Source organism: Herpailurus yagouaroundi, unplaced genomic scaffold (genome assembly GCF_014898765.1).
Source record: "Herpailurus yagouaroundi ecotype Mexico unplaced genomic scaffold, PumYag 28, whole genome shotgun sequence".
NCBI classification, from domain to species: Eukaryota; Metazoa; Chordata; class Mammalia; order Carnivora; family Felidae; genus Herpailurus; species Herpailurus yagouaroundi.
The window spans coordinates 136,156,472-136,178,041 of record NW_024412376.1 but is presented as its reverse complement, the minus strand read 5'-3'; the positions used below and the strand labels follow the sequence as shown (position 1 = coordinate 136,178,041).

At 42.3% G+C, this 21,570-nt stretch overlaps 1 protein-coding gene and 1 non-coding gene across 5 annotated transcripts in view; one reads left to right on the top strand and one right to left on the bottom strand.

The window, feature by feature from the left end:
- The first annotated feature begins 14 nt into the window (after positions 1 to 14).
- FAM114A1 (family with sequence similarity 114 member A1) overlaps positions 15 to 21,570 on the top strand; it is a 68,801-nt gene continuing 47,245 nt past the window's right edge. For 2 of the 4 annotated variants that reach the window (XM_040485707.1, XM_040485679.1), the window contains exons 1-2: positions 15 to 95; positions 10,624 to 10,976. In XM_040485707.1, the coding sequence (XP_040341641.1) occupies positions 10,632 to 10,976 (345 nt within the window). In that variant the 5' untranslated portion in view covers positions 15 to 95; positions 10,624 to 10,631. Of the gene's footprint in view, positions 96 to 7,318; positions 7,342 to 10,119; positions 10,142 to 10,623; positions 10,977 to 21,570 lie in introns of those variants that run through there. The other 2 variants (XM_040485697.1, XM_040485688.1) reach the window with 2 other exon arrangements.
- Positions 8,338 to 8,444, bottom strand: LOC121040131 (U6 spliceosomal RNA). Its single transcript, XR_005795129.1, has one exon. It is a non-coding gene; the product is annotated as a U6 spliceosomal RNA (small nuclear RNA).

Sequence of the window (21,570 nt, the reverse complement as noted above, 5' to 3'; positions counted from 1 at the left end):
CCCGGCCCGCCCTCCGGCCGCGTCCCCGCCGGCCCTGCCGACGTGGCGGGGCGGGACCCGCCCGGCGCTCCCGCGCGCACTCGGCCGCCGGAGCGGTAAGAGCCCCGGGCACCCTCTCCCCTTCCCCTTCCCCGGGAGGGCGGGGGAGTGCGAGGACAGCCGCATCTGGGTGATGGGGAGACCCTGCCGTCTCTCCTTGTCCTGGTCCCCAAATTCTGCCCTCCGCTTTAGTGGGAAGCCATCGACAGGGACTTGGCACCGCGCGCGGGACCCGGGAGGACGGGACTTGGGAGGTGAAGGTCTGGGGAGGCGCGGCCGAGGGCCCTGTGTGGGTGCGGGCGTGTGAGTGTGTGTGTGTGAGTGTGTGTCGCTCCGGGTCCACGCTCATGCACACACCCACACGCCCGCACTCGGGTTCTGCCCCCTCGGCTGGCCTGAACCTCCGCGGAGACTGCCTTGTGTTCTCAAAGTATCCGGTCGCGGCACCAAGCAAGTCTGAAAAAGTTTCTCCAGTGCCCCAGGTCCGAGTCAGAGGAGGCTGCAGGATCCCTGCCGCCAGGGGCACAGAGGGAGCAGCTCCCCATAAGGCAAAGTCCTCCATCCCGGGGTTCGCCTGTCCTTGGCCCCGGAAAACCGAGCTCTGGCCTTGACCTCCTAGCCAACTTCGGCTCTCTCTTCCTTCAGCTTCACACGCTCTTCCACCCCAGCCAACACCCTAAGCTAGTGCTACCTGGATTCACATCCCCCAGGCGGAGCCTACCCCCTGTCCCCCGCCCCTCCCCAGCCCCCCACGCGCTCACTCACTGATCTTCCACCATGGAATCTGGTGAGTATTTCCAGCCATCTCAGATCTGGCACCTGAACTTCACCGTCCTTTCCTAGAGTAGGAAGGCATCTCTGTCTGGGCTAAAAGCAGTATCTGTGCCCCATTCATCCCATCAATTCCCATCCTGAGAATTAGAGTTACAAGCAGGTGGCTTCTAAAATCAGTCTCTCTTGAACTCCAATTTGAGATAACTAAGGAGACAGCCTGTCTGTTCAGAGGCCTCTTTCTGTCCTCTTTTCCTCCTAGTGCCCCTTTCTGACCTCACCCATATTCATTCCCAGTTCTCTCTGTCCTTTCCTCCCTCAGAACCTGAGCTCAGGAAAGAATCTGCTAACTGCTTACTTACATTGTAAGCTTTGAGCGAAGGAATGAAACTTCCAGGGTGGTATTTGAAGCACAAGAGAGCCAGTGCAGAAGGAATTTGAGGGTGAATGGGGGCCTTCTAGAAAATCAGATTCAGTTCATATAGGTAGCCCTTTATTTAGAAGTCCAGCATATATCAAATATTCTTCCTTAATCAATATCAAACAATATATTTCAATTCCGTAAACATCTGAGGGTTAGAAACCAAGCTAAGTGCTTGCTGGTCACAGTCCTGAAGGAGGAAATGACACAGAAACAAATACTCCTTATAAATGCCATAGAAGTTAGTGCAAAGTATCACTGTCTCTCACACACACACACACACACATACAGCATGGAAGAGGGAGCAATTAGTTTTTTGGAAAGAGTGGGGCAAATTAAGGAAAATTTCAGGGTAAGAAATACACTAGACATGGAGAGACAAATAGGAGTTTGCAAAGCAGTTGAAGGTAGGGCAGCCGAGGCAGAGGAACCAGATAGGCAAAGGCATGGATGTGGGAATGTTTACAGGCTTGTTGGTAATGATGGGAAGTCTGGTGAGGCGAGTGAAGGGTGCATTAAGAGTTACAACAGGTGGAGAGATGGGAGCTGAATTATGAAGGCTCACAGATGTCATGCAAAGGTGTTTAAACCTAATGGTTTTTAAACGAGAGCAAATAGGTCCCATCTGTGTTTCAGAAAAATACGTAGGAGACAGGTGGAGGCGAGACCAGAGGACAAAGAGGCTGGGGCTCGGGCCCACCACTTGTTAAGCTTCATAGGTGGAGAACTCTTATAAGCTAATTAACCTCTCATCCAGAGGTTTTTTTTGTTCCTGCTCCTTCACTGACCAGCCCCTTTAAAAATTTTTTTTTAACTTTTTTTTTTAAATTTTTTGAGAGAGAAAGGCAGAGTGTGAGCAGGGGAAGGGCAGAGAGAGAGGGAGACACAGAATCCAAAGCAAGCTCCAGGCTCTGAACTGTCAGCACAGAGCCCGATGCGGGGCTCGAAATCATGAACTGTGAGATCATGACCTGAGCCGAAGTCAGATGCTTAACTGACTGAGCCACCCAGGCACCCCAGCCCCTTTATAAAATTGGGGGCAGTGATTTTACAGTCTATCCTGTTACCAAACTCGTATCTTGCCAAATGAGACCATTTAAAAAAATCTATCCCCTGCACTACTATTTCATAAAATGAAAGACATTTTAATACCAAGGAAAGCATGCAGGCTAAACTTGCAAGATGAAGGCAGTCCTTTAATTTAATAAATTTAGATTGACAAAAAAACTTGCTATCTTGTCCTCATTTTTCTCTATCATCAGGAACTGGTCCCAGTCCTGCAGTTTTTGGTGTTTGGGAACCAAGTATCCAGGTCATTTTGTACAGTTTGTCTAAGAGCAGGAAGTGAGGAAGCCCACCGAGAGTGCGTTGTGTACCCACAAAGAGAGGGTGGGGCCATCTTTCCACCTCAGAATACTGTCTCTCTCTCCCCCCACTATTCCTCCATGCTGCCTCCTAGCCCAGCCACACATTCATCCTGATTATCTAGAATTCCTTCCTGATACTGGGCATTTGCACATACTCTGATCCTATCATGCCTGAGTAACCATAGCAAAACCATTTTCAAGGTTCTCCCTTGCACAAGGTCAGTCTAATTCGGGCACATCGTTCCCTTATTGGATGTGCCGTTTTTTTGTCATCTCTTACCCATTTCATGTTAGCTGAAGTTGTTTCCTGGACCTTCATTGACCAGGAATAAAATGAAAACAGATTATTCATTTTCTGAAGGGTAGTAGTCATGGCTTCCGCTTTAAACTTATTTTTGGAGCCTATGATGTTGCTGCTCCAATACCTAGCATAGTTCTGGGAGCGTTTTAGGTGATGAATGAATTTACTCATGAAAAACTAACTTATTCCCAGCCCACAAAGCCTCCTTTATATGCCACTCTTCCTCTCCTTGAAGTGTTCTAAAGAAGCCTCCTTGTTTCTCTGGGTTCAGTTTCGCAAGCATCAAAGCCACAAGACATGGCTGCAGTGATCAATGTTCCAAACCATAAATCAGGAGAGATTTATAAGTCTGATTGCTTCTGGGGCCCCCCAGGCCGACATGGGGACTGTCCTAGGAAACACAGTGTGTATCACAGCTGTGGTCCTGGTGCACTCTGACAGTCACTGTGCAGACACAGCTTTCTATTTAAAACACAACAGTTTCTAATGGCCTCAGATAAGAGGGCACAGTGTTAAAACTGATTTCATCTCTCCTATCATAACACCCAGAGTAGACAAAGGTCTATCAGAACAAACAAATGAAAACAAGTTTTGGTTTTGGTTTAGAGAAAATACAGACCTGTAACAGGCAGAAGTCAATATAGATTAAAGATACATACAATTAGAAGTTAAAGGGCGCCTGGGTGGCTCAGTCAGTTAAGCATCTGACTCTTGATTTCAGCTTGGATCATGATCTCTCGGTTCATAAGTTTGAGCCCTGCATTGGCTCTGCGCTCAGAGTGGGGAGCCTGCTTGGGATTCTCTTTCTTCCTCTCTGCCCCTCCCCTGCTTACACATGCTCGCTCACTCTCTCTCTCTGTCTCAAAATAAATAAACATTAAAAAAAGAAGTTAAAGTAGGGTAAATATTATGGTGACCATTTTGACTCTCTAAACGGATGTAAAAATACAGTCTTTTTGAAACTTGTAAGTTGTCCATAAATATTTTAACCAGTATGGGTTCAATACCTTATAGCTAATTTGGGGCATTTCTGAAGGAATGGCTTCCTGTAGCTGGTGGAATGCAGAGCAGCTCCAGGGAAGAGAGGTTTCTGTCTCTGCAGTTTTTCTACAATTGACCTAAGGCAATTTGGCCATCAGCTTGTTCTGAAAAGCTTGTTGAAGTCCAAGCTCTCTGACCTTTAAGGCCTCTGGCATGGACTGCCCTACAGGCAGGACTCGGCTAACCTAGTCAGGTTTTGGGGTTCTCCCGAAAAGCATAACTAGAAGATCTCTCTCTCAAAGACCACTAAACTGCTGAACCCAATAGACTCTTATGCCCTGGTAATAGAAGGGTGGATTGCACCTGTATGTTATTATTTGCCAATCCACATATCTCAGGCATCTTCTGTTTCACGGGTGAAAAATGGCTTCTAATATCCCTTGTGCTAATTAGCACATCCTGGGGTTCTGATTAAAGGGGATGATGGTTAAACCGTCTCTAGAAGTGGACACCCAATTACAGATTTTGAATGCTAACTAAAGTCTTCTGGAGAGGACATTCCTGAATAGGGCACTTGGGTGTTAACCACCCACCCCTAGGCTGTAAATTGCAGCAAACCTGCATACATGTCACACGATATATGCAGAAGTATTTTAGAGTACGTTACGAACAGCACTGCAACACATTTAGGGCAAAGCAGAATCACAACAACAACAACAAAACAACGCTTTTTTATTTGCCCATGAACGTTTATTATAGCCAGGTTTATCCTTACGTCCCTGTTTATAGAAAAGTGAAATAGTGGGGCGCCTGGGTGGCGCAGTCGGTTGAGCATCCGACTTCAGCCAGGTCACGATCTCGCGGTCTGTGAGTTCGAGCCCCGCGTCAGGCTCTGGGCTGATGGCTCAGAGCCTGGAGCCTGTTTTCGATTCTGTGTCTCCCTCTCTCTCTGCCCCTCCCCCGTTCATGCTCTGTCTCTCTCTGTCCCAAAAATAAATAAACATTGAAAAAAAAATAAAAAAAGTGAAATAGTTTGGAGTGCCTTAATAATCCAGATTAATAATAAGGATTTTCAAATTACCTTACAAAGAAATGAAAATATCAGACAGTGTCTATGGCCAGCTATTGATGAATAAAAAATGGGAACAAAAGTGATGTTGAAGCATCATTTATTCACAGGGCCATTCTCCTAATGCCCCTAGGACCCAGGCAAGGATAGGACAAATTAAAACAAAAATTTCTAGATCATGGAAACCAAGCAATGTTCTAGACCCTGGGTCAGCAAACATTTTTGTAAAAGGCCAGATAGTAAATATTTTAGGCTTTGCGACTTTATGGGCCATATGGTCTCAGCTACTCAACTCAGCTGTTGTAGTGCTAGAGAAGCCACAGACAGTACGTAAACAAATGAACATATCTGTGTCCCCATAAAATTTGATTTACCAGAACAGGCGGAGGGCACAATCTGGCCAGCAGGCTATAGTTTGCCAACCCCCAGCCCTAACCCAGTCCTGCCTCTGAGATTTTCAGGAAGATTTTATTTGTTTACAAAAGGACAGCAGCTTTTCAAGTACCATCACTCAGTTCTGCCTTCCACCCACGAGCCACAGCAACTGCCTTTTCTGGGCAGTGGCCTTGTTTCATTCTTTACTATTTCAACTAGGCATTGGCCTAGTCATTGACACACTATCTCCAACCTTAAATATCCTAAACTTTATATACCAGCTAAAGGGAAGTATGCTTTTTTTTTTTTTTTTTTTTTTTTTTTTTTGCTATTCCCACCTATATACTTGTTTATAGGAGTGTTATTACTGAATCCAAGGATTTTTATTTAAAAGGATACCTTCTAGGGGCATCTGGGTGGCTCAGTTGGTTAAGTGTCTGATTCTTGATTTTGGCTCAGATCATGATCTCATGGTTCGTGGGTTCCAGCCCGGTGGTGAAGCTCCATGTTGGTGGTGCAGAGCCTGCTTGGGATTCTGTCTCTCTCTTTGCCTCTCACTTGCTTGCACTGTTTCTAAAAATAAATAAATAAACTTTAGAAAAATAAAAGAAAACATTCTAACTTAGTTAACCTGGAGGTTAAGGAACAAAAGAAAGACGATATGGATCATTTGGAACCATTAGCTGTAAGATAGCTCTTGAGTAGTAAATGGGGTAAAGGCATTTTCTGTTTGCTTTCATTTCAAATTACATTTAAAAAAACTTTAGGGGCGTGTGGGTGGCTCAGTCGGTTGAGCGTCCAACTTCGGCTCACGTCAGGCTCTGTGCGGAGCCTGGAGCCTGCTTTGGATTCTGTGTCTCCCTCTCTCTCTGCCATTAACCCATTCTCACTCTGTCTCTGTCTCTCTCAAAAATAAATAAACATTAAAAAAATTTTTTTTAATAGTAATAAAAAATATAAATAAATAAAAAATTTTTAATTCCAATATTGTTAACATCCAGAGTTATATTAGTTTCAGGTATACAATGTAGTGATTCAACAATTCCATACATCACTGGTGCTCATCATGGCAAGTGCCCTCCTTAATCCCTATCACCTTTTTAACCCATCCCCCATCCACCTCCCTTCTGGTATCACCAGTTCTCTAGAGTCTGTTTCTTGGTTTGTCTCTCTCACTCTCTTTTTTTCTTTGCTTGTTTGGTTTGTTTCCTAAATTCCACATGTGAGTGAAATCATACAGTATTTGTCTTTATCTGACTGACTTATTTCGCTTAGCATCATACGCTGTAGCTCTATCCAGGTAGTTGTTGCAAGTGACAAGATGTCATTCTTTTTGGGGGGTTGAGTTATGTAAGTATATATATGCCACATCTTCTTTATCCATAAATCTACTGATGGACACTTGGACTGCTTTCTTGGTTTGGCTATTGTAAATAATGCTATAAACATAGGGGTACACCTTCAATCTAGTTATCGTACTACTGGGTATTTGCCCCCAAAATACAAAAACACAAATTCAAATTACATTTTAATCTCAAACCTCTGAAAATATTCATCAAACAACACACATGTTTGTTGAGCTTCCCACTAGGTTCAAACAACCATGTTAAGTGCTGCATAAAATCTGAAAACAAAACACGGGAGCTCCTTGTGTTCATAGAATTTACAATATACTGTGATAGGAAAACACTCAAGTGACTCTAAACCAAAGGCAAGTATAACTGTCCAAGGTGAGGTAGTTGCAAAGCACTCTGGCAGTTCAGAGAAAGAAAAATTCTATCCAGTTGGGAAGAACAAAGAATGGAGGCAGTACTTATCTTAACTGGGTCTTGAATGTGTTAAGACAACGTATTGAACCAACAGCCACATGAGGGTCTTTTGTGAATGTCAGGCATTGCATGGATACTTACATTGTCTTGGTCCAGGTTTTGGAAGGGAATGGTGGGAGATACACACAGTGGGAACAGAGTACAGTGGTGCTTGGATGCCAGCTGAAGCTTCTCACCTCCTCCCAATAGTAAGTGGGAAACCCCTAAGGATGTATGAACAGGAGGGTGAGGGATGGGGAAGCAAAAGGGAGAGCGACAGTAGAGATCTGAGTCCAATGTTGAAGTCATCAACATGAACCATAATGAGACCCTGATCTAGAGTGGTGGCAGTGAATAGAAGTAAAAATAAAAGAAAAGGCATAAGTTCTGAATAAAGAGCCTCTAGGATTTGGGCACTGGGAGAGAAGAGGCTGGTGGCACTATAGTTGGGCTCTGACATGGTTCAAATCTCAAATATGTCACTGAAAGTGTGACTTCTGAGCCTCAGTTGCCTCGTCTGTAAAATAGAGCTCATAATATCTAACTCACAGGAGAGAATACATGTAAGGAGCCTAGACTTAATAGGCGCTCAATAATGATAGGTATCGATATTACATATTCTTGAGAGAGTGAAGGTTTAGTTAATGACAGCGCTGAGGTTTTAAGCCTAGGTTATTGAGAAAATCTGGGCACCATTAAAAGGAACACAAAAGTCAACAGTATTATCAGTAAGACCACAGGTGTCCTTTTGGATGGGAACAGTTGTCCAGCTGGCCATTAGAACTACTTATCCAGAAGTAGGATTTTTTTTTATGAATATAATTTGTTGTCAAATTGGCTTCCATACAACACCCAGTGCTCATCCCAACAAGTGCCTTCCTCAGTGTCCATTACCCACTTTCCCCTCTCCCCTACCCACCCCCCCATCAACCCTCAGTTTGTTCTGTGTATTTAAGAGTCTCTTATGGTTTGCCTCCCTCCCTCTCTGTGTGTAACTATTTTTCCCCCTTTCTTTCCCCCATGTCCTTCTGTTAAGTTTCTCAAGATCCACATGAGTGAAAACATATGATAGCTGTCCTTCTCTGACTGACTTATTTCACTCAGCATAATACCTTCCAGTTCCAGCCATGTTGCTGCAAATGGCAGGATTTCATTCTTTCTCATTGCTAAGTAGTGTCCCATTGTATATATGAGCCACATCTTCTTAAAAATATGGAAGCTTCATGAATTTGCGTGTCACCCTTGCGCAGGGGCCGTCCTAATCTTTTCCGTATTGTTCCAATTTTAGTACATGTGCTGCCGAAGCAAGCACTAGAATTTTTTTTTTTATTAACAGCGTTATTAACATATAACACTATAGGTTATATGTATTATATATATATTCTTAATATATTGAGATATAATTCACCTACCACAAAATTCACTCAGAGGAATTTTGAAAGTTCAGTGGTCTTCATATATTCACACAGTTGTACGGCCATTACCACGATCTAATTTTAGAACATTTTCCTTGTGGACAAAAGAAATCCATACCCATTAGCAGTCATTCCCTCCTCATTCCCCTTCCCTTCTGTCCCTGGAAGCCACTAAATTACTTTCCATCTCGATGGAATGAGGTAAATATTTGAAACTCACGACGTAAGAGTGGTGTGTGAAACTGTGAGAAAGGAATGTGATTCACCAAGGGAGAGAATGTAGTACAAGAAAAGGTAACAGCCAGACAACCTTGGGGAATGGCTGTGTGAGGGGACAAGAGGGCTACATGTGCACATGATCCTAAGCCCGTACCTCCATTTGGCCAGTATGTTAAGTGGTTTCTTACATACTGTGGGTTTCGTGACAACTTGAGGGTTGACCAATTGGTAAACACTGAGGTCGACAGAAATACTTACTGATTTGACGGAGACTTGACTTCTGGTATAGTGAGAACTCTGTGTTTTCATTTTAGCCTAAGAAAATTATCATCTTGGGGCAACTGGGTGGCTCAGTTGGTTGAGCGGCTCTTTTTTTTTTTTTTTCACCGTTATTTTATTTTTTTATTTTTTTAATTTACATCCAAATTAGTTAGCATATAGTGCAACAATGATTTCAGGAGTAGATTCCTTAGTGCCCCTTACCCATTTAGCCCATCCCCCCTCCCACGAGCGTCTGACTCTTGATTTCAGCTTAGGTCATGATCCCAGGCTTGTGGGATTGAGCCCCATGTCAGGCCCCATGCTGAGCATGGAGCCTGCTTGAGATTCTCTCTATCTCTCCCTCTACCCCTCTCCCCTGTCCTCTCTCTCTCTCTCTCTCTCTCTCTCAAATAAAAATTTGTTAATTTTTTTAAAAAATGAAAATTATCATCTTGAACTAGCCTTTTAGATCTGTACTGTCCAGTAAGGTAGCCACTAGCCACACATGCCTATGTAAAATATAAAATTAAATCATTTAAGAGTTCTGTTCTACAGGATACACTAGCTTGCAAACTTGGTAAAGAGTTTTCTGCTTTGTAGGTAATTTCATAATAGTGACATTCCTCATTTGACTTAATACCTTACTTCTTTCCCTTCCAATTCATCCTGTGTTTCCCTGTGTCAACTATTGTCCAGCAGAACCCAGGCCTTCACCAGCTGGTGTCCAACAAAGCACACTTATGTGTATATGTTGCTTTCTCAATGTGAATCTCTGATGACATCACAAAGCTAAATGTCAAGTCATTTTTGATCAGCTCCCAGGTATTTTCTATGCTTATTCTCATTATTGCTGTGATTGTAATTACTACAGTGATATTAAGTAATTTCACAGACACAGATAATACTCATAGTTCCCACATACATATCCCTGCATACCAGGTACAAGATCCATGAAAGTTTAGAGATAGCATTGCACGGTTGCATTAGTTTCCTATTGCTGCTGTAACAAATTGCAACAAACTTAGTGGCTTATAACAACACAGATTTATTCTATTACAGTTCTGGAGATCAGAAGTCCCAAACTGGTTTTCACTGGGCTAAAGTCAAGGTGTTGGTAAGCCTGGTTTCTTCTGGCATCTCTGAGGGGAGAAAGGTTTCCTGGACTTTTTCAGCTTCTGGTGGCCGCCCATATTTGGCCTGGCTCACGGCCCCTCCTTCGTCTTGATCACCCCAATCTCTGCTCCTGCTCTCTCCTCACCTTTTCCTCTCTGTAATCATATTTCCTTCTGCCTCTCTTGGAGGACACTTATGGTTTCATTTAGGACCCATCCAAATAACCCAGGATAATCTCCATCGCAAGATCCTTAATTTAACCATATATGTGAAATCCCTTTTGCTGTGTAGGGTAACATTCACAGGGTCCAAGGAACAGGACATAGATACCTGTGGGGGCCATTATGCAGCCTACTCCAAGGTTATGTAAACTTTCTTATTGGTAGAAGAAAGTTTACTCCTACCAGATTTCATTATTGGGGGCTTTGAACAAAGTTTAGCAATTCCGATTAAAGCAGAAAGTATTTGTAATCATGTTGACAGATATTAAAATGTCTGACGATGCCGGTGACACCTCAGCCACTGGAGACAAAGCAGAAATTACCAAGATGCCCAATAGCAAGTTTTTACCCAAAGAGACAGAAGCACACTGTGATTCAGCTACGATTCCAAATGAGCCAACACCAGCTGACGCCACAGAAGATGGGCATGAAAATGCAACCACTCAGCGTGCAGAGACTGCAAACACCCAGCACCCTGAGCCCCAACACCCCAGTGCCACGCAGCATCCCCCCAATGGAGAAGTGACTGAGGATGCGCTTGTTGAATGCATTGACTCCGTCAGCCTCGAGGCGGAACCTGGATCTGAAATACCCCTGAAAGAGCAGAGTAATCCGGTAGGAGCGGTTCATTCGATTCGGTTTAACGTGGGTTCTTATTGACACCTACCGTGGGCACAGATTTGTGCCAAGCTCCATGGGTGGGGGTTGGGGATTCAGAATATACTATGGCATCACCTCTGTCATCAAAAGTGTGTTGGGTGGTGAGAAAAGGCATACATGAGAATAATTGGTCATTATGTTATTTGCATTTTGATAATTACAGTAATACTAATAACAGCCACCAATGACTGGACACATCATTATGCCAGGCACCCCACTAGCCACTTTCGGGTCAGGTAATTCACTCCATACGACAGTTCTTTGAGGTTTTGAGATGGATATTATTAACCTTAATTTACAGATGAGGCAATCAGGAGGCAGCTTAGTGAGATATTAAGCTACTTGGTAATAAATGGAAGATATTGAAATATTGGACATAAAGAGTCCAAGTTATTAACAAGCCTGATTCCACCCTAAAGAAGTCAGTGTTTCTTTAATACCACTTAAATTTTAACACATATTTACAGATCTACTGTGGGATCTTAAACATTCAGATCACTATTTGATCATCAGCTATACCGCCTTCCAAAGGACCAGAGGCAGAGCATGTTCATTGCCCCTTCCCTTCAGTGTCCACATCTGTCTTTTGAGGGATTAAGATAGACCAGTGTCTCCAAATTGGTACCTTGTACAACGTCAGTCTGACCAACGAGCTGGATTTTCTTGGCATTTTTACCTTCATCCATGTGGGGACTGGTGGGGATGGAGAGGCTCCCAGCATGAAAGAGGGAGGCAGGCCACTCCCCTCCAGTCCTGTGCTTTCCACAGTGATGGTACAGGTTGGGGGGCGGGGGGAATAGTGGTTTTCCTCAACCAGACCCCAGCCCTGTTCATCTGAAGTATGCCACCAGAGACCACCTCCGTGTCTGTCCTTGAAGGGACACTACGACATGCAATGAAGGGGGGAAACTAAACAGAGAACCAGTGCTGGGCATTCCCTCTTGAACCTATCATTAACACTATTAACTTGAGCAAGATACCTAATTTCTCTGTGCCTCAGTTTTTCCCTCTATAAAATGAAGAAGTTGCACATGAAGAGCACTAGGTATACTTCTGACTAATATTTTGTGATTCTTTTATTCAATATCAGGCTTCTTGTACCTCTGCTTCTTCAAAGGGTTTGACTTTTAGAACTGTTCTAAAATGAGATGGACTTCCTCAGGGAGGAGGGGGTTTCCCACGTCTGGAGATGTTTAAACAAAAGCAAACAGTGGTTTTGTAGGGATGTCATGGAAGGGATCCGAGGCCCAGCTGAGAGTTTTTATGAGATATGGTACACATACAAGGAAAATTGTGTTTTTGAGTTCCAAGAGTTCACAGACTTCAGAGAGCCTCCTAGACCAGAGGCTCTCAACTCTAGTTGAACATTTCAACCACTGGGAAATGTTTTAAAAAATGCTTGGGGCACCTAGGTGGCTCAGTAGGTTAAGCATCCAACTTCGGTTCAGGTCATGATCTCACAGTTTCTGAGTTTGAGCCTCGCGTTAGGCTCTGTGCTAACAGCTTGGAGTGTGGACCCTGCTTCAGATTCTGTGTCTCCCTCTCTCTCTGCCCCTCCCCCACTCGCACTTTGACTCTCTCTCAAAAATAAATAAACATTTAAAAAATGCTGATGCCAGGGTCCGTATTAGTCTGGGTTCTCCAGAGGAATAGAGCCAATTGGATATATATTTAAAAATCCTATGGGGCGCCTGGGTGGCGCAGTCGGTTAAGCGTCCGACTTCAGCCAGGTCACGATCTCGCGGTCCGTGAGTTCGAGCCCCGCATCAGGCTCAGGGCTGATGGCTCAGAGCCTGGAGCCTGTTTCCGATTCTGTGTCTCCCTCTCTCTCTGCCCCTCCCCCGCTCATGCTCTGTCTCTCTCTGTCGCAAAAATAAATAAACGTTGGAAAAAAAAAAAAAAATCCTATACCTATATATACCCATATGCCTGACTCTGGAGACTGGTTTCCCTGCACGCTTTCTATTGTGGGAAACATTGGTTCTCAGTTTTTATTATAAAAGCAACTGTTATTAAGTATCTTTGTACATTAAGAAAACCATATTTTCTGCACCATTATGACCTGACATGACCTAAAGAAACTATACTAGCTCCACTAATTCAAAGTATATATGTTCCTAATGGGTAGATTATACATTCCAATTTCAGACTTCTAATAATGATAACAAGACTGCTAATAAAACTAGTACAAAAAAAAAAACACTCAGTATGCTCCTACCTATCCCCCTTCTTAATTTTTTTGAGCACACTGCTTTTTTTTTTTTTCAAAGTTTATTTATTTTTGGGACAGAGAGAGACAGAGCATGAACGGGGGAGGGGCAGAGAGAGAGGGAGACACAGAATCGGAAGCAGGCTCCAGGCTCCGAGCCATCAGCCCAGAGCCTGACGCGGGGCTCGAACTCACGGACCGCGAGATCGTGACCTGGCTGAAGTCGGACGCTTAACCGACTGCGCCACCCAGGCGCCCCTTGAGCACACTGCTTTTGAAAGCACTTTATAAACCTCCTTCATGCCACAGGGTTAGAGCCAATGAGTAGACAGGGATTGCCCTCCTTTCCCTACATGACACTGATAGTTTTCAAGGACTTGGAAAGGAGAGCATTTCTTCATAATGAAGCATCACAAAAGTATCTGGATGGAAGTGCAAATATTGGCGGCCGGGTTGGGCCTGTGGCTCTGGGTGTATGTGTTTGGCATTGCACCAGAAGCTCAGTGAAACCAAGATGTGGGAGGAATGCCCACCAGTATGTTTGTTCTAAGAAGGTAGAAAGCCGATATGGCTGGTGGGAGGGCCTTGAGGAAAGAGGGTATTTCTTCCCCCAAGGTCATATATAAACCCCAGGTCATATATAAACCCTTCTAAGTAGGTGCAAATTTAGTCTCTTTCTAAGGATTACCCAGAGAGGGGGTGGGTGCTTCAACTATCTCTCTTGGTAACCTATCCTTTTACATTAAAATTGGAAGTCACTTTTGTGTCTTGTCTTCAAGCATTGTTCATTTGCTATTTTATTGCCCTTGTTGGATACTTATTAAAAGAAATCCTTAGCAACGATGAAAGCAACTATTTTTCTGTTGATCCAGAAGAGAATTAATTTTGCAGAAAATCTTGAATCGAAAGTTCATTTACAAGTTGGCTGTTTGGATCCTGAACACAGGTCCCTTGAGGAATGGCGGGTCCAGTAGGAAAACACCCAAGAAAAAAGCTGACTTGATCCCAGGCATATCTGAGCCTAAAAGAATCTCATTATCCCTTTAAACAGCTTCTATGGGAAAATAACACTTTTAACAGAAGAAAAAAAAAACCTGGCAGAATAGCCTTTGAGAATGTATAAACCAGTATCTTCTAGGACACACTGGATTTTGCAAAAATATGCTCAGATGTGTATATATTTTTTCTTTAAGTGACTTGTATCTGCATAGTTATTTTGGGTCTGAGTCCCCTTAAAATCCCCATTATTAGCTTCACCTTTGCCTGAGTCAGTCCAGTGGTTGTAACCCGGCAGGTAGGGTGGTGTGACCAGGAGGGACAAAGAGAAGAGGAAGAAGCCAGTGGTTCTGCCAGCTGCTTAGCTGGCACCTCTGCTTTGAAGGACCACACCACTGACAGTTTATGTACTCAGAAAAGACATCTCTGTCTTTGATGTTACTTCTTTTTCTCATCCATTCTGATGTACAGACTAGAGGTCACTGAGTTAAGACTTCCTGCGGGATCTACTCTACAACATCCATGAGTGATGACCCCCAGACTTACTTGAACGTTGGAGATTAGACTAGACTCTCTAAGGCCTCTACCAGCCCCATGACACCACGTGTTGTGCCTAGGAATCTGAGTGGTGCAACTATCTTCAGGATGCCTACAGTCTAGTTGGAGAAAGGAGTGTTGTATAAAAGTAATTATGGCATGTCTTATAGTACTAGATAGGACAGACACAAGGGAAGCCTTAGATGGGGCACTTAAATCGGTCTTCAGGAGGTGGGGATGTCTTCAGACTCAATTTAGAGATGTTTTTCTTAAGTGCTAGTCAGGAGTGACATTTATTTCCAGAGATTTTCTGGGGAGTTATTAGATACTGGCCCATCAGCTCCTGTAAGATCCAATCTAGACCAAATTTCCCTAAGCTCTGAACACCAAGAAATGTTACCCAGAGTGGGGAAAAAAGTCATCTCTACTGTTCAACGCCAATACATAAGGCCAATTATGAAAGTAAAGAATTCTAATGTTACCACTAAAGGTACTCACAAAGGAAAACATAGACTACCACTGGTTAGTTCTCTCCCTAGGAAAGGAAAAACAGAATATATTACGAGCCATAAAATTGCTGTCAAGGGAAACAAAGAAGAGAGAACATAGACCAAGACTCACAGATGGCAGATTTTTGCCACTTAAATAAGTAGAGTTTGCTTCTGTTGTTGTTGTTGTTGTTGTTGTTGTTTTCTTGTTTTGTTTTTGAGTATTTCCTCCTTGAAGACTACTCTACCTGATGGCACTCAGTTTTTGGCTTTGGTGGATGCTGGTGCCATTTGGCCGTAGAGGGCAGTACCTCCTAAATCTGGTGGTATATTGGAATAACCTGGGGAGCTTGTTAAAAATTCAGATTCCCTGGCTCTGCACTGAGATTCTTATTCAAAAGATCACAGTGGAAGCTAAGACTGTATTTTAGAAATGTTTTTTATTTGTTTGAGAAAGAAAAGGAGGACCAGAGAGAGAATCCCAAGCAGGCTCTGCACTGTCAGCACAGAGCCCCACACGGGGCTCAATTCCATGACTCTGGGATTATGACCTGAGCTGAAACCAAGAATCAGATGCTTAACTGAGCCACCCAGGCTCCTCAAGACTCTGTATTTTTAATAAGTTCCTCCAAATGATACTCTTGCAGTCTGTAGACCGGTGTTTGGGAACCACTAATACTAGGACATGGAAACAGCTAGTTGAAGAATTGGGTGAGATTGAGAAGATGGTGAGTTCAGTAGTGAACATGCCATGGGACATCCAAGTGAAGGTGTTGTGTGGGCAGTTGGTTATAACAGCCTGGAGCCCGGGAGAGAAATTTAGAAGCCATTAATATTTGGATGTTATTTAAGAAATGGGAGTGGGTGAGATTGTCTAAGTGGTATATGTAAATAAAGAAACACAGAGGCCAAGGACTTGGCCCTGGAAGTTTCCTGCCCCTGAGCCAACTTGGCTCTTAGATTCTTTTTGATATGTTGTGGTAGCCAGTAAAGTAGTTGAGACAGCGAGAGTTACCTCTTGTCTTCACGATCTTACCATCACATTCTATAAGGGAAATCAATCACAGATCTCATTGTACCACACTGACATTTTAAAATTGAACATTAATTAATAAGAAAATTAAAAACAGATCATGAGAACTGTTTTCATGTAGACTTGAGAATGTCCCATCGTTCTGTCCTTTCAGGTGCTTTGACCACCACCCTGGATGAGTTTCACTTAAGACAAATGCCTAGAATTCTAGAGGCAGGGTTTTCTTCCCTTAGAGCTGGCATCAAAAAAATAGAATTCCCTGATGTTCAGAGTTGGCTAAAACACCATTTAGCACAGGGCAAAAACCTTTCTTATGTGCTATTAATAAAAAGAGAGGCTCTAAAATAAATGTAACCATTTGTAAACCTTGAATACCTTTAATATCACCATGTAGAACCCCTTTCAGATATTCAGAATGCTATTTAATAAATAGTTGATCAGTTAAAACCCACTTCTGCAATTCAGTATGCTAATTAGCAAAGCATCAGCTGTTAATAAAGACACAGATAATGGAAATGCTCATTATATATGTCTCTGGAGTATGGCTTTCATGATTAGGATGCCAGCTGACCACCCTGAACTCCAGCATATTTTATTAGGATGCAGGAAGCACTTGGATTGTAACTTAATTAAGGCATTCCCCCTAATATCACAATATACATTTGGCGACTTTCTAACATAAACTGAAATCATAAAAGATGGACCAAAAAAAAGTAAGAGTCAGAAGATAGAAAATGGAAGCCATGAGTATAGAGCATTTTAAGAGTATAAAGTAGTTAAGCTTCAGATGCTAGTGAAAGGTCAAGAAATAAAATGACTGCAATGACTCCATGACTTTGGCCACAAGAAAGCTATTGTGGCATTGATGAGAATGGTTTCATGAAGCATGGTGGCTGTGGGAGAATACTGTGGCAGGTGGAGTAATGGAGGGGGGTAGATACAGCAGGTAGACACTTTTTGTAAAAAGTGAAGAAGCAAGATGTGGGGCAGAAACCAGATAAGTTTGAGACAAACTTTCTGTCCTTGTGATTTTCATTTGTAGGTTTAGAGATGGAGGAAGCACGTACATGGTTAAATATGGGAAGTAGCGGTAGAGAAAGGTTGAAAAGCCAGGAGAGAAGGGAAGACCAACCTATCCAGGCCCAGCAGTGTTCATGTGGAGGTGATAACTTTAACTGAGAAGACATCACTTCCATAATGCTAGATGGGAAGGAAGTAATTGTGAGTGCGGGGTGCAGTTAGGTCGAATTTGTATTTAGATGGGTATTTGGTGTAGGCCAGTGTGTATTTTGTGCATAAAAAGGACTACTCAGGCTTTTAATATGGTTTTAAACAATTAGTGTTCAATGTATTAAGGTTATAAATTAAAAAATGCAATTCTTCCTAGACTTTATGTTCATCTCATGAATCTTATTCTATTTGGAAGTCTAGCAATGTTGAACACTTTCAAGGGACTTTTGATGAATGGTTTGTCCTTTTTACCAACTTAAATATGTTCAAATATCTTTAAATTGTGTCTATACGAATTTAATGTATTCTGTTTTCTGTTTAAGTACCTCATTTATCTACTCAAACAAAACCTTGCTGAGTCCATAGGAAGTGCTATAAATCTATTAAATAATGGGTTGGACCTAAAGACCTGTTAGATGCCAATACTATGCATCAACTTAGGAAGATTTCAACTTAAAATCATAAGTCTAATCATTCAATTATTCATTTTAAATTGTCTTTTTAAAGTTTCACTCTAATTTCTTAAACAATTGTGCAGAAAAGACCAAATATGCATAGAAATATTAATAGCATGACTTTGATGCTTTAAACCTTTCTATATTTAATTTTAAACATTCTCAGAGTTGAATGATGCATACTCACCAAGGAAAAAAATTACCTGGAAATAACTGAGGCCATTTTTAAGCAAATATTTTGACAGAACTTCAGGCATCCAGAGCAATTTACATCTTCGCTGAATGTCACACTGAGCCCCTTTTTAGAGCAGCTGTGTCATGAGTAACAAAACTTAAAAAGGGTTTGGTCTCACAGATGCAAGCTGTGTGTAGTACCTAATTCTTGATTTACTTAAGACATGGGATAACCAGGTTGATCTTTGATCTTTACAACAGGTACCTATGTTACTATCTAATTGTTAAAGTCCTTTGAATTCAATGGAATTCTAATATTTGTACATTTTTTATGTCTAATGATACATGTAAATTTGATAGCGTAAAATAAATTAATGTATTTTTTATTTAATGATAAGGACCTTTAAATGGAACACCAGATATGTAAATATCTTTTCTACTTAAAGAACTTTGAACGTGATGGAATCCTGCATTCTTTGTATTCTTAGGACCACACAACAGCTGTGGATGTTTAAATGATCTCCAGTTGAGGGGTGCCTGGGTGGCTCAGTCGGTTGAGCGTCTGACTTCAGCTCAGGTCATGGTCTCATGGTTCGTGGGTTCGAGCCCCGCGTTGGGCTCTGTGCTGACAGCTTAAAGCCTGGAGCCTGCTTTGGATCCTGTGTCTCCCCTCTCTCTGTGCCCCTCCCCTGCTCATGCTCTGCCTCTCTCTGTCTCTCAAAAGTGAATAAAGATTAAAAAAAAATTTTTTTTAATGATCTCCAGTTGAGTTTTGGGTATCCCTCTTGATCAAGCCAAGTCTGATTTTGCTCTCTACATGAAGTCATAATGTTCTGAGAGTTTATGAGCAGGAACAGGAAGTTAAGAGAGTTTCCATCTGGTGGCTTCTGTGTTCTCTGTGAATTAGGATGTGAAGCTGACTGTTTGCTTTAAGTTTATTTATTTATTTTGAGAGAGAGAAAGAGAGAGAGAGAGAGAGAGAGAGGACAAGTGTGGGAGAAGGGCAGAGAGAGACAGAGGGAAAGAGAAATCCCAAGCAAGCTTCATACTGTCAGTGTGGAGCCTGACACGGAGCTCGACCTTGAGATCATGACTTGAACTGAAACCAAGAGTTGGACTTAACCAACTGAGCACCCAGGCACCCCAAAGCTGTCTGTTAAAGGAGGTGAGGGTTGCATGGGGTGAAGGTGAGAAAAAAGTTTTAAAATAACCATATTTGTTTAATAAAAGATCTGAGTAGATCCATGCCCCCTACTTTATAGACTCATAAGCCATTTAAAGCAGAGACAATACTCAAGATGAGAATTCATGTTGAACATTTAGTTTATATGGTTTTTATATCAAATGTGCACATTTAGTCATTTGAGTATTTGCCATTGATAACAAATTTTCTTTGCAGCTGATCACGAGGTCACAGCTCAATGTCAAAGGAGCTTTATTAATAAAGCAATTGAAGCATTTATACTGCAAAATATTCTAGACTCATTTAACATTTATTTTCATTTGCTAGTCAATTACCAGCTGTCAGAGCATATTAAGTATTATAAATCTGAGTCAAAAGCTGTCACCCCTAAGTATATTAACTCTCCCTAATCACATAGGTAGTGATTTGTCCTGTAAAAGAATGATATTAATCACCAACTTACATCTGTCTTCATGATGGTATAAAATTGCCACTGGCTTCCATTGCAAAAGTGAAGTAAATCAATGTAGACACCAAAAATGAAAGCAGACAGTCATGAATCATGAGTATTTCCATTCATGTTAACAAGCTCCTCATTGTTTCCAGGCAGAAATAAATGTCAGCCAACTTTCAAAGCTTTTTTGCTCCTTAGTGTTAAAAATGTAGATGATGATGATCACTAGTTAACATTGATGGAGTTTTTATTATGTGCCAGGCATTATGCTCAAAGTTTTATATGAATTATTTCTTTTAACATTGACAATAATCCTGTGAGTTTATTGGCTCTTATATTTATGGTTCTTACACTACCATACCTTTCATTTCGTAATGAATAAATGATAGCTTGAAAGACTTGAATAACTTGCCCAAAATGGGAGAGCCTGGAGTCAAACCCAAGCAGTTTAATTCCATAACCTCTCCTCTTGACCAGTATTCTACAGTGATGGATGGTGTTTGATATTTACTAGGTGAATTGGTTAAGAATGCATTTGGGTACAAATAACTAAAATCCAACATATAGTAGCTTACCAAATAGCAACTTATTTTTTCTGGCTTAACATAAAGAATGAAGACAGGCGGCTACTCATATTGGTTTAGTAGCTCAGCAACGCCAGGACCAGTGACTCTGTGATTCCCTGAACTTTCTCTCATGGCAGCAAAAATGGCTGCTTCAGTTTCAAGTACCACGTTTATATGCAGGGCAGGAAAAAAGGATGACAGTAAGAGTTGGCACCAGCCATAACTGTGTAGTTTGTCATGAAAGCAAAAGCTTTCCCGTTTATATCTCATTGGCTAAAACTGTTTGACATGCCCACCCTCATCTGCAAAGGTAGAAGGCAGCAGGGAGAAGGGGGAGGCGGAGGCTGATGGACCAGCCTTGGGTCCAAAGTTATAGGCTCTACAACCTCCGTAGGAATATTTCACTGAACTTTCTCTTTTTTTGGAGTAAAGAGCTGTGATTCTCTAACACCTCATGTATTACTCCGAATGTATTCTTGCCTCATTTTCTAGAATGTATTCCTAAATAATAAGGGAAAGCTGCAGTTTCGCTAATTGAGTCAGGGCTCATTGGTTACAAGCAACAAACACTATTACACACTGAAGAAAATGGGTGAATTTCAGTCATTTATTCAACAAATAAATGTATTAAGTACTCACTGTATGCCATGTACTCTTCCAGGCCCTGGGGATATACCAGTGAACAAAACATTTAAAAAAGAAAAAGACGGACAGACTTAATATGCAGGAATCTCATGGAACCCAAAGATAGCAATGCGGTAGGGCCTTGAAGAGGGACAGGAACCAGGGGCCCAGAAGCTGTCAGGAATTCAACAGCTTCTCTCCGCATATCTCCTTCATCTGCTCACTGTGATTTCTCTTAATCTGTAGTCACCATGATGGATAGAATATGGTCCCCTACACGGCCTGACTTTTCATCTTCTATTCAAGCAGCCAGCTCAAGCTGAACCAGGGTCCCTCGATCTCAATCCAAATACTTAGGCAGAAGAAGTTGAATCCACAGAGCCCGGGGACAGTGAGAGATACAGTTACAGTGGTCACTGTGAGTGGAGTGGACACCTAGAACGGCATCTACTTCAAAAGGCTACCTGTTGCTGCTGCCCATTCCCCAGCTTATTGGTGCTCTTCTAGACACTTTGCCCGTCATCCCTCAGAACTCCCTCCTGTCACCCCAGAGGTTAGTTACCTCTAACCTGGAAGAGGACATTTGCTTACCTATGTTAA